Source organism: Oncorhynchus gorbuscha, linkage group LG06, assembly GCF_021184085.1.
Source record: "Oncorhynchus gorbuscha isolate QuinsamMale2020 ecotype Even-year linkage group LG06, OgorEven_v1.0, whole genome shotgun sequence".
NCBI lineage: Eukaryota > Metazoa > Chordata > Actinopteri > Salmoniformes > Salmonidae > Oncorhynchus > Oncorhynchus gorbuscha.
The window spans coordinates 51,773,433-51,786,092 of record NC_060178.1 but is presented as its reverse complement, the minus strand read 5'-3'; the positions used below and the strand labels follow the sequence as shown (position 1 = coordinate 51,786,092).

The 12,660-nt window shown below is 45.7% G+C and overlaps 1 protein-coding gene across 4 annotated transcripts in view; it reads left to right on the top strand.

The window, feature by feature from the left end:
- LOC124038069 (rho GTPase-activating protein 39-like) overlaps positions 1-12,660 on the top strand; it is a 240,050-nt gene that overhangs the window by 167,997 nt on the left and 59,393 nt on the right. For all 4 annotated transcript variants that reach the window (XM_046353491.1, XM_046353489.1, XM_046353490.1 and 1 more), the window contains exon 3: positions 10,692-11,067. In XM_046353491.1, coding sequence (XP_046209447.1) covers positions 10,692-11,067 — 376 coding nt within the window. The remainder of the gene's footprint in view (positions 1-10,691; positions 11,068-12,660) is intronic.

The window sequence follows — 12,660 nt, the reverse complement described above, 5'->3', positions numbered from 1 at the left end:
TCTGGTGTCTCTCCATCATATCCTTTTCTGTTATGGCCTGTTCTATTCTTCTGGTGTCTCTCCATCATATCCTTTTCTGTTATGGCCTGTTCTATTCTTCTGGTGTCTCTCCATCATATCCTTTTCTGTTATGGCCTGTTCTATTCTTCTGGTGTCTCTCCATCATATCCTTTTCTGTTATGGCCTGTTCTATTCTTCTGGTGTCTCTCTCCATCATATCCTTTTCTGTTATGGCCTGTTCTATTCTTCTGGTGTCTCTCTCCATCATATCCTTTTCTGTTATGGCCTGTTCTATTCTTCTGGTGTCTCTCCATCATATCCTATTCTGTTATGGCCTGTTCTATTCTTCTGGTGTCTCTCCATCATATCCTTTTCTGTTATGGCCTGTTCTATTCTTCTGGTGTCTCTCCATCATATCCTTTTCTGTTATGGCCTGTTCTATTCTTCTGGTGTCTCTCTCCATCATATCCTTTTCTGTTATGGCCTGTTCTATTCTTCTGGTGTCTCTCTCCATCATATCCTTTTCTGTTATGGCCTGTTCTATTCTTCTGGTGTCTCTCCATCATATCCTTTTCTGTTATGGCCTGTTCTATTCTTCTGGTGTCTCTCCATCATATCCTTTTCTGTTATGGCCTGTTCTATTCTTCTGGTGTCTCTCCATCATATCCTTTTCTGTTATGGCCTGTTCTATTCTTCTGGTGTCTCTCCATCATATCCTATTCTGTTATGGCCTGTTCTATTCTTCTGGTGTCTCTCTCCATCATATCATTTTCTGTTATGGCCTGTTCTATTCTTCTGGTGTCTCTCCATCATATCCTTTTCTTCTGGTGTCTCTCCATCATATCCTTTTCTGTTATGGCCTGTTCTATTCTTCTGGTGTCTCTCCATCATATCCTATTCTGCTGATGCTGTCTCTGTCTCTGTGTCTAGTCTGGTGTCTCTCCATCATATCCTATTCTGCTGATGCTGTCTCTGTCTCTGTGTCTAGTCTGGTGTCTCTCCATCATATCCTATTCTGCTGATGCTGTCTCTGTCTCTGTGTCTAGTCTGGTGTCTCGCTCCATCATAAATCAAATCAAATCAAATCAAATTTTATTTGTCACATACACATGGTTAGCAGATGTTAATGCGAGTGTAGCGAAATGCTTGTGCTTCTAGTTCCGACAATGCAGTGATAACCAACAAGTAATCTAACTAACAATTCCAAAACTACTGTCTTATACACAGTGTAAGGGGATAAGGAACATGTACATAAGGATATATGAATGAGTGATGGTACAGAGCAGCATACAGTAGATGGTATCGAGTACAGTATATACATATGAGATGAGTGTGTAGACAAAGTAAACAAAGTGGCATAGTTAAAGTGGCTAGTGATACATGTGTTACATAAGGATGCAGTCGATGTTGTAGAGTACAGTATATACATATGCATATGAGATGAATAATGTAGGGTAAGTAACATTATATAAGGTATCATTGTTTAAAGTGGCTAGTGATATATTTACATCATTTCCATCAATTCCCATTATTAAAATGGCTGGAGTTGGGTCAGTGTCAATGACAGTGTGTTGGCAGCAGCCACTCAATGTTAGTGGTGGCTATTTAACAGTCTGATGGCCTTGAGATAGAAGCTGTTTTTCAGTCTCTCGGTCCCAGCTTTGATGCACCTGTACTGACCTCGCCTTCTGGATGATAGCGGGGTGAACAGGCAGTGGTTCGGGTGGTTGATGTCCTTGATGATCTTTATGGCCTTCCTGTAACAACGGGTGGTGTAGGTGTCCTGGAGGGCAGGTAGTTTGCCCCCGGTGATGCGTTGTGCAGTCCTCACTACCCTCTGGAGAGCCTTACGGTTGAGGGCGGAGCAGTTGCCGTACCAGGCGGTGATACAGCCCGCCAGGATGCTCTCGATTGTGCATCTGTAGAAGTTTGTGAGTGCTTTTGGTGACAAGCCGAATTTTTTCAGCCTCCTGAGGTTGAATAGGCGCTGCTGCGCTTCTTCACGACGCTGTCAGTGTGAGTGGACCAATTCAGTTTGTCTGTGATGTGTATGCCGAGGAACTTAAAACTAGCTACCCTCTCCACTACTGTTCCATCGATGTGGATAGGGGGTGTTCCCTCTGCTGTTTCCTGAAGTCCACAATCATCTCCTTAGTTTTGTTGACGTTGAGTGTGAGGTTATTTTCCTGACACCACACTCCAAGGGCCCTCACCTCCTCCCTGTAGGCCGTCTCGTCGTTGTTGGTAATCAAGCCTACCACTGTTGTGTCGTCCGCAAACTTGATGATTGAGTTGGAGGCGTGCGTGGCCACGCAGTCGTGGGTGAACAGGGAGTACAGGAGAGGGCTCAGAACGCACCCTTGTGGGGCCCCCGTGTTGAGGATCAGCGGGGAGGAGATGTTGTTGCCTACCCTCACCACCTGGGGGCGGCCCGTCAGGAAGTCCAGTACCCAGTTGCACAGGGCGGGGTCGAGGCCCAGGGTCTCGAGCTTGATGACGAGCTTGGAGGGTACTATGGTGTTGAATGCCGAGCTGTAGTCGATGAACAGCATTCTCACATAGGTATTCCTCTTGTCCAGGTGGGTTAGGGCAGTGTGCTGATGCTGTCTCTGTGTCTAGTCTGGTGTCTCTCCATCATATCCTATTCTGCTGATGCTGTCTCTGTCTCTGTGTTTAGTCTGGTGTCTCTCTCCATCATATCCTATTCTTCTGTTGCTGTCTCTGTGTCTAGTCTTGTGTCTCTCTCCATCATATCCTATTCTGCTGATGCTGTCTCTGTCTCTGTGTTTAGTCTGGTGTCTCTCCATCATATCCTATTCTTCTGTTGCTGTCTCTGTGTCTAGTCTGGTCTCTCTCTATCATATCATATTCTTCTGTTGCTGTCTCTGTGTCTAGTCTGGTGTCTCTCTCCATCATATCCTTTTCTGTTATGGCCTGTTCTATTCTTCTGGTGTCTCTCCATCATATCCTTTTCTGTTATGGCCTGTTCTATTCTTCTGGTGTCTCTCCATCATATCCTTTTCTGTTATGGCCTGTTCTATTCTGGTGTCTCTCCATCATATCCTTTTCTGTTATGGCCTGTTCTATTCTTCTGGTGTCTCTCCATCATATCCTTTTCTGTTATGGCCTGTTCTATTCTTCTGGTGTCTCTCCATCATATCCTTTTCTGTTATGGCCTGTTCTATTCTTCTGGTGTCTCTCTCCATCATATCCTTTTCTGTTATGGCCTGTTCTATTCTTCTGGTGTCTCTCTCCATCATATCCTTTTCTGTTATGGCCTGTTCTATTCTTCTGGTGTCTCCATCATATCCTATTCTGTTATGGCCTGTTCTATTCTTCTGGTGTCTCTCCATCATATCCTTTTCTGTTATGGCCTGTTCTATTCTTCTGGTGTCTCTCCATCATATCCTTTTCTGTTATGGCCTGTTCTATTCTTCTGGTGTCTCTCTCCATCATATCCTTTTCTGTTATGGCCTGTTCTATTCTTCTGGTGTCTCTCTCCATCATATCCTTTTCTGTTATGGCCTGTTCTATTCTTCTGGTGTCTCTCCATCATATCCTTTTCTGTTATGGCCTGTTCTATTCTTCTGGTGTCTCTCCATCATATCCTTTTCTGTTATGGCCTGTTCTATTCTTCTGGTGTCTCTCCATCATATCCTTTTCTGTTATGGCCTGTTCTATTCTTCTGGTGTCTCTCCATCATATCCTATTCTGTTATGGCCTGTTCTATTCTTCTGGTGTCTCTCTCCATCATATCATTTTCTGTTATGGCCTGTTCTATTCTTCTGGTGTCTCTCCATCATATCCTTTTCTTCTGGTGTCTCTCCATCATATCCTTTTCTGTTATGGCCTGTTCTATTCTTCTGGTGTCTCTCCATCATATCCTATTCTGCTGATGCTGTCTCTGTCTCTGTGTCTAGTCTGGTGTCTCTCCATCATATCCTATTCTGCTGATGCTGTCTCTGTCTCTGTGTCTAGTCTGGTGTCTCTCCATCATATCCTATTCTGCTGATGCTGTCTCTGTCTCTGTGTCTAGTCTGGTGTCTCGCTCCATCATATCCTATTCTGCTGATGCTGTCTCTGTCTCTGTGTCTAGTCTGGTGTCTCTCCATCATATCCTATTCTGCTGATGCTGTCTCTGTCTCTGTGTTTAGTCTGGTGTCTCTCTCCATCATATCCTATTCTTCTGTTGCTGTCTCTGTGTCTAGTCTGGTGTCTCTCTCCATCATATCCTATTCTGCTGATGCTGTCTCTGTCTCTGTGTTTAGTCTGGTGTCTCTCCATCATATCCTATTCTTCTGTTGCTGTCTCTGTGTCTAGTCTGGTCTCTCTCCATCATATCATATTCTTCTGTTGCTGTCTCTGTGTCTAGTCTGGTGTCTCTCTCCATCATATCCTATTCTGCTGATGCTGTCTCTGTCTCTGTGTTTAGTCTGGTGTCTCTCCATCATATCCTATTCTTCTGTTGCTGTCTCTGTGTCTAGTCTGGTCTCTCTCCATCATATCATATTCTTCTGTTGCTGTCTCTGTGTCTAGTCTGGTGTCTCTCTCCATCATATCCTATTCTGCTGATGCTGTCTCTGTCTCTGTGTTTAGTCTGGTCTCTCTCCATCATATCATATTCTTCTGTTGCTGTCTCTGTGCCTAGTCTTGTCTCTCTCCATCATATCCTATTCTTCTGTTGCTGTCTCTGTGTCTAGTCTGGTGTTTCTCTCCATCATATCCTATTCTGCTGTCTCTGTCTCTGTGTCTAGTCTGGTGTCTCTCCATCATATCCTATTCTTCTGTTGCTGTCTCTGTGTCTAGTCTGGTCTCTCTCCATCATATCATATTCTTCTGTTGCTGTCTCTGTGTCTAGTCTGGTGTCTCTCTCCATCATATCCTATTCTGCTGATGCTGTCTCTGTCTCTGTGTTTAGTCTGGTCTCTCTCCATCATATCCTATTCTTCTGTTGCTGTCTCTGTGTCTAGTCTGGTGTTTCTCTCCATCATATCCTATTCTGCTGTCTCTGTCTCTGTGTCTAGTCTGGTGTCTCTCCATCATATCCTATTATTCTGTTGCTGTCTCTGTGTCTAGTCTGGTGTCTCTCTCCATCATATCCTATTCTGCTGTTGCTGTCTCTGTCTCTGTGTCTAGTCTGGTGTCTCTCTCCATCATATCCTATTCTGCTGATGCTGTCTCTGTCTCTGTGTCTAGTCTGGTGTCTCTCCATCATATTCTATTCTTCTGTTGCTGTCTCTGTCTATGTGTCTAGTCTGGTGTCTCTCCATCATATTCTATTCTGCTGATGCTGTCTCTGTCTCTGTGTCTAGTCTGGTGTCTCTCCATCATATCCTATTCTTCTGTTGCTGTCTCTGTGCCTAGTCTGGTGTCTCTCTCCATCATATCCTATTCTGCTGTCTCTGTCTCTGTGTCTAGTCTGGTGTCTCTCCATCATATCCTATTCTGCTGATGCTGTCTCTGTCTCTGTGTTTAGTCTGGTGTCTCTCCATCATATCCTATTCTTCTGTTGCTGTCTCTGTGTCTAGTCTGGTCTCTCTCCATCATATCATATTCTTCTGTTGCTGTCTCTGTGTCTAGTCTGGTCTCTCTCCATCATATCATATTCTTCTGTTGCTGTCTCTGTGTCTAGTCTGGTCTCTCTCCATCATATCCTATTCTTCTGTTGCTGTCTCTGTGTCTAGTCTGGTCTCTCTCCATCATATCATATTCTTCTGTTGCTGTCTCTGTGCCTAGTCTGGTCTCTCTCCATCATATCCTATTATGCTGTTGCTGTCTCTGTGTCTAGTCTGGTGTCTCTCCATCATATCCTATTCTGCTGTTGCTGTCTCTGTGTCTAGTCTGGTGTCTCTCTCCATCATATCCTATTCTGCTGTCTCTGTCTCTGTGTCTAGTCTGGTGTCTCTCCATCATATCCTATTCTTCTGTTGCTGTCTCTGTGTCTAGTCTGGTGTCTCTCCATCATATCCTATTCTGCTGTCTCTGTCTCTGTGTCTAGTCTGGTGTCTCTCTCCATCATATCCTATTCTGCTGTCTCTGTCTCTGTCTCTCTGTCTAGTCTGGTGTCTCTCTCCATCATATCCTATTCTGCTGTCTCTGTCTCTGTCTCTGTGTCTAGTCTGGTGTCTCTCTCCATCATATCCTATTCTGCTGTCTCTGTCTCTGTCTCTGTGTCTAGTCTGGTGTCTCTCCATCATATCCTATTCTGCTGTTGCTGTCTCTGTGTTTAGTCTGGTGTCTCTCCATTATATCCTATTCTGCTGTTGCTGTCTCTGTGTCTAGTCTGGTGTCTCTCTCCATCATATCCTATTCTGCTGTCTCTGTCTCTGTGTCTAGTCTGGTGTCTCTCTCCATCATATCCTATTCTGCTGTTGCGGTCTCTGTGTTTAGTCTGGTGTCTCTCCATCATATCCTATTCTGCTGTTGCTGTCTCTGTCTCTGTGTCTAGTCTGGTGTCTCTCTCCATCATATCCTATTCTGCTGTCTCTGTCTCTGTGTCTAGTCTGGTGTCTCTCCATCATATCCTATTCTGCTGTCTCTGTCTCTGTGTCTAGTCTGGTGTCTCTCCATCATATCCTATTTTTTCAGTTGCTGTCTCTGTCTCTGTGTCTAGTCTGGTGTCTCTCCATCATATCCTATTCTGCTGATGCTGTCTCTGTCTCTGTGTCTAGTCTGGTGTCTCTCCATCATATCCTATTCTGCTGTCTCTGTCTCTGTGTCTAGTCTGGTGTCTCTCTCCATCATATCCTATTCTGCTGTTGCTGTCTCTGTCTCTGTCTCTAGTCTGGTGTCTCTCTCCATCATATCCTATTCTGCTGTTGCTGTCTCTGTGTCTAGTCTGGTGTCTCTCCATCATATCCTATTCTGCTGTTGCTGTCTCTGTGTCTAGTCTGGTGTCTCTCTCCATCATATCCTATTCTGCTGTTGCTGTCTCTGTGTCTAGTCTGGTGTCTCTCTCCATCATCTACTCTTCTGTTTCTGTATCTGTGTCTTCTCTTGTGTGTCTTTAGTTTTGCAATCCAAAACAGTCAAGGGGATACTGGGGTAGCGGAATTTGTTTTGAGCCTGTGTCTGGGTCACTTAAATCCTCCTCTTGCCTACCATTTGCCCCTGGCTGCTGCTGTTCTAAGTGCTCCTCTGGCCTGCTGTTCTTAGTGCTCCACTGGCCTGCTGTTCTAAGTGCTCCTCTGGCCTGCTGTTCTAAGTGCTCCTCTGGCCTGCTGTTCTAAGTGCTCCTCTGGCCTGCTGTTCTAAATGCTCCTCTGGCCTGCTGTTCTAAGTGCTCCTCTGGCCTGCTGTTCTAAGTGCTCCTCTGGCCTGCTGTTCTAAGTGCTCCTCTGGCCTGCTGTTCTTAGTGCTCCTCTGGCCTGCTGTTCTAAATGCTCCTCAGGCCTGCTGTTCTAAGTGCTCCTCTGGCCTGCTGTTCTAAGTGCTCCTCTGGCCTGCTGTTCTAAATGCTCCTCTGGCCTGCTGTTCTAAGTGCTCCTCTGGCCTGCTGTTCTAAGTGCTCCTCTGGCCTGCTGTTCTAAGTGCTCCTCTGGCCTGCTGTTCTAAGTGCTCCTCTGGCCTGCTGTTCTAAGTGCTCCTCTGGCCTGCTGTTCTAAGTGCTCCTCTGGCCTGCTGTTCTAAGTGCTCCTCTGGCCTGCTGTTCTAAGTGCTCCTCTGGCCTGCTGTTCTAAGTGTTCCTCTGGCCTGCTGTTCTAAGTGCTCCTCTGGCCTGCTGTTCTATGTGCTCCTCTGGCCTGCTGTTCTAAGTGCTCCTCTGGCCTGCTGTTCTAAGTGCTCCACTGGCCTGCTGTTCTAAGTGCTCCTCTGGCCTGCTGTTCTAAGTGCTCCTCTGGCCTGCTGTTCTAAGTGCTCCTCTGGCCTGCTGTTCTAAGTGCTCCTCTGGCCTGCTGTTCTAAGTGCTCCTCTGGCCTGCTGTTCTAAGTGCTCCTCTGGCCTGCTGTTCTAAGTGCTCCTCTGGCCTGCTGTTCTAAGTGCTCCTCTGGCCTGCTGTTCTCATCTGTCCTCCTCCTTGGCTCATCTGAATGGTAGCAAGGTAGAGGTGCAACATGCCATTAGTTAGTTGTAAAGGGCACTTCCTGATTTGGCCTCGTTTTAGGTTTGGTTAATAAATGCTAGCGGCCTGCCTGAATTCAAATGTGTAATTGGTTTCGGGGTTTGGTTTGATGTGGGTGTCTTGTGTGTTCGCAGGTGGGAAGAGTTAGTCAAATTATTTAGCCAATTAGCTTCAGTCAGCTGGTGTGCGACCTGATTTTAGATAGTCTATCTACGGGGCTAGTTAGGGACCTGCAATAAATTACACAATGTAAATGAGACAATATTTGCACACCTTTTCATTTTCTCATTAAATGCTTTCAATATTTGTCTATGCATTTCTGCAATTTATATTTGGTTTGCGGTTTTTAAGTCATTGAAATGTTGAGATATTTGAATTTGAACATATGTACATTGAGTAATTTACCGATGGTCCCTAAATAGCCCCATATTGATTTCCAAAGTCAACCACAAATGTATCACATGCAATAGGGATCAGGTCGCATGCAGCTGCACTCTGAATTGATGATTACTTGTGTAATGCCAGCTGTGGGCAGGAATGACATAAACCCTATCTTCATTTACGTTGTGATGCAGTCACGACCACAAGCCTCACAAAACTCAGTTTTGGATGAGACTGACTTTACGACCAAAAATATTCTGTTTACACTTTTGTAGTCAATTTTGACAGTAGAATAAATGTTTCTGACTCACGGCCAAATAGGCTGTTTTCTAAATGAGAGTCGCTCTGGGCAATTCAACTAAAGAAACATTCAGTTAATTGTCTGCGTAACATGACAGATAAGTAGCTGCATAGCCCCTATATTAATATTATTATAAGTTATAAGACCTCTGTGATTCATTTAATTTTGTGATGTGTGTATATATACACATTATATACAGTACATGGAATACACAAGTGTAATGAAATGCTTACTTGCAGGTTAACCAATAACAACAACAATAGAAAAAGTACGTTACAAAAAGTGAATAAAAAGAGCAATAAAAGTAAAAGCTCAATGAAATCATTTCACAAATTTAACAATGGACAAAATAGTTACATATCCTATATGCAGATGTCAGACACGAGCCAAGCATGTTAACCTGTAGAATTGAATCGTTTATAAGACTATGATTCATTGCATTTTGTCAGTTCTACCACCTCAACATTGCTACATTTAAACAGGGTTAAATGTAATGTCCACTGTGTAACTGTCAGAAGATATGTGCTTCAGTCTGAGAAATGTTCTCTCATCTCTTCGGTCTAGCCAGCCAGTAGCTACCGAAGTGGCTAGCCAGCCAGTAGCTACCGAAGTGGCTAGCCAGCCAGTAGCTACCGAAGTAGCTAGCCAGCCAGTAGCTACCGAAGTGGCTAGCCAGCCAGTAGCTACCTAAGTAGCTAGCCAGCCAGTAGCTACCGAAGTGGCTAGCCAGCCAGTAGCTACCGAAGTGGCTAGCCAGCCAGTAGCTACCGAAGTGGCTAGCCAGCCAGTAGCTACCGAAGTGGCTAGCCAGCTACACAATCAAAACCCATCAAATACACTCGCCGGAAATAAACACTTTTCCTAAAATCATGACTTATATCAACATCCTTAGCTTGCCCATTCACTAAATATACTGTTAACTACTATACTGTTAACTCTGACGGACACCCAGTAGTTTAAGGGTACTGAACGCTAATGCTAGTTTATTAGCATTAGCCAACCCTTATGCTGAGGGAGACTCGCTAATTATCCAACCCTTATGCTGAGGGAGACTCGCTAATTAGCCAACCCTTATGCTGAGGGAGACTCGCTAATTAGCCAACCCTTATGCTGAGGGAGACTCGCTAATTAGCCAACCCTTATGCTGAGGGAGACTCGCTAATTAGCCAACCCTTATGCTGAGGGAGACTCGCTAATTAGCCAACCCTTATGCTGAGGGAGACTCGCTAATTAGCCAACCCTTATGCTGAGGGAGACTCGCTAATTAGCCAATCCTTATGCTGAGGGAGACTCGCTAATTAGCCAACCCTTATGCTGAGGGAGACTCGCTAATTAGCCAACCCTTATGCTGAGGGAGACTCGCTAATTAGCCAACTCTGCTGCTGCTGCACTATCACTGCATTATCATATATCGCATTACAACAGCCCGTAACAATACACTTCAACCATACTATTAGAATACGGCGATTAGCTTTCTCACCAGTCCTCTGAGCAGCAGGTCCAGATGTTGCAGTCTGACTGTCTACAACACCAGCCCCCTGAGCAGCAGGTCCAGATGTTGCAGTCTGACTGGCTACAACACCAGTTCACCTGTACAGAGCAGCAGTGTCACACCCTGGTTCCCGGATCTTTTTGTGCTGGCCTGCCAACTCCCATGGTCATTGTCACACCACAGGAGTTGGGGAAGAGAGCACAAGCAGACCTGCGACCAGGCTAGGGGGTTTCACTCCTGTCTCCTGTCTCTGTTCTGTTCCAATCACTAACTCGTCTATGGGAAAGTTGAAATGCTGCCTCACTGTGTGGGGTGTGTGCGTCACAACTTTGTCAGGATTTCGTTTGGACACGACACTCAGTCACTTCAGAAACACACCTGCCAGCTCCGTGTCGCTCTGTCGCTGCTGCCAGATGGAATCATGGACTTAATCTCCCCTCCCTTCCCTCTCTCAGGACCTCTCCGTTCAGGTGGAACACAGGTACTAAGGAGAGGATGCTGATCAAGGTGACAGACAGAGAACCCAGCTTCCTCTCTCACCAGGGGAATGGTTACTCCCCCTGCGACCCCCCCACCCTCCCCCCAGTCCCTGCACCCGGCACTGGCACAGCCTCCCGTACCCGCCGGTCCTCTGGAGGCTCCGCCCCCCCTGATGGTGCCCCTGACGGCTCTCCCATCCTCTATGTTGACCGCCACCAGTCGCCCTTCCTAAAACGGGCGGAGCTAGGGGGCGGAGGAACAGGGACCCACCGGCGCTCGTCGGCTGACTCACAACCCTCTTCCCCCCGCTATGCCTATGAACCCCCCCTCTACGAGGAGCCCCCCTCGGAGGTAGGACGCTCCAGCAACACAGTTACACAAACACATTCGTAAAACACCTTCAAACGCACCTTTCAGCTAGTTTATGTGATTTGACTGTGTTCTACCTGTCTTTTCCCTGTATCTGTGTGTGTCTGTCCTGTTTCCTACGGTCTTTTCCCTGTATCTGTATCTGTATGTGTCTGTCCTGTTTCCTACGGTCTTTTCCCTGTATCTGTATGTGTCTGTCCTGTTTCCTACGGTCTTTTCCCTGTATCTGTATGTCTGTCCTGTTTCCTACGGTCTTTTCCCTGTATCTGTATGTCTGTCCTGTTTCCTATGGTCTTTTCCCTGTATCTGTATCTGTATGTCTGTCCTGTTTCCTACGGTCTTTTCCCTGTATCTGTATCTGTATGTCTGTCCTGTTTCCTACGGTCTTTTCCCTGTATCTGTATGTGTATGTCCTGTTTCCTACGGTCTTTTCCCTGTATCTGTATGTGTCTGTCCTGTTTCCTACGGTCTTTTCCCTGTATCTGTATGTGTCTGTCCTGTTTCCTACGGTCTTTTCCCTGTATCTGTATGTCCTGTTTCCTACGGTCTTTTCCCTGTATCTGTATGTCCTGTTTCCTACGGTCTTTTCCCTGTATCTGTATCTGTATGTGTCTGTCCTGTTTCCTATGGTCTTTTCCCTGTATCTGTATCTGTATCTGTATGCGTCTGTCCTGTTTCCTACGGTCTTTTCCCTGTATCTGTATCTGTATGTGTCTGTCCTGTTTCCTACGGTCTTTTCCCTGTATCTGTATGTGTCTGTCCTGTTTCCTACGGTCTTTTCCCTGTATCTGTATGTGTCTGTCCTGTTTCCTACGGTCTTTTCCCTGTATCTGTATGTGTCTGTCCTGTTTCCTATGGTCTTTTCCCTGTATCTGTATGTCTGTCCTGTTTCCTACGGTCTTTTCCCTGTATCTGTATGTGTCTGTCCTGTTTCCTACGGTCTTTTCCCTGTATCTGTATGTCTGTCCTGTTTCCTACGGTCTTTTCCCTGTATCTGTATCTGTATGTCTGTCCTGTTTCCTATGGTCTTTTCCCTGTATCTGTATCTGTATGTCTGTCCTGTTTCCTACGGTCTTTTCCCTGTATCTGTATCTGTATGTGTCTGTCCTGTTTCCTATGGTCTTTTCCCTGTATCTGTATGTGTCTGTCCTGTTTCCTACGGTCTTTTCCCTGTATCTGTATGTGTCTGTCCTGTTTCCTACGGTCTTTTCCCTGTATCTGTATGTGTCTGTCCTGTTTCCTACGGTATTTTCCCTGTATCTGTATGTGTCTGTCCTGTTTCCTACGGTATTTTCCCTGTATCTGTATGTCTGTCCTGTTTCCTACGGTCTTTTCCCTGTATCTGTATCTGTATGTCTGTCCTGTTTCCTACGGTCTTTTCCCTGTATCTGTATGTCTGTCCTGTTTCCTACGGTCTTTTCCCTGTATCTGTATCTGTATGTGTCTGTCCTGTTTCCTACGGTATTTTCCCTGTATCTGTATGTGTCTGTCCTGTTTCCTACGGTCTTTTCCCTGTATCTGTATGTCTGTCCTGTTTCCTACGGTCTTTTCCCTGTATCTGTATGTGTCTGTCCT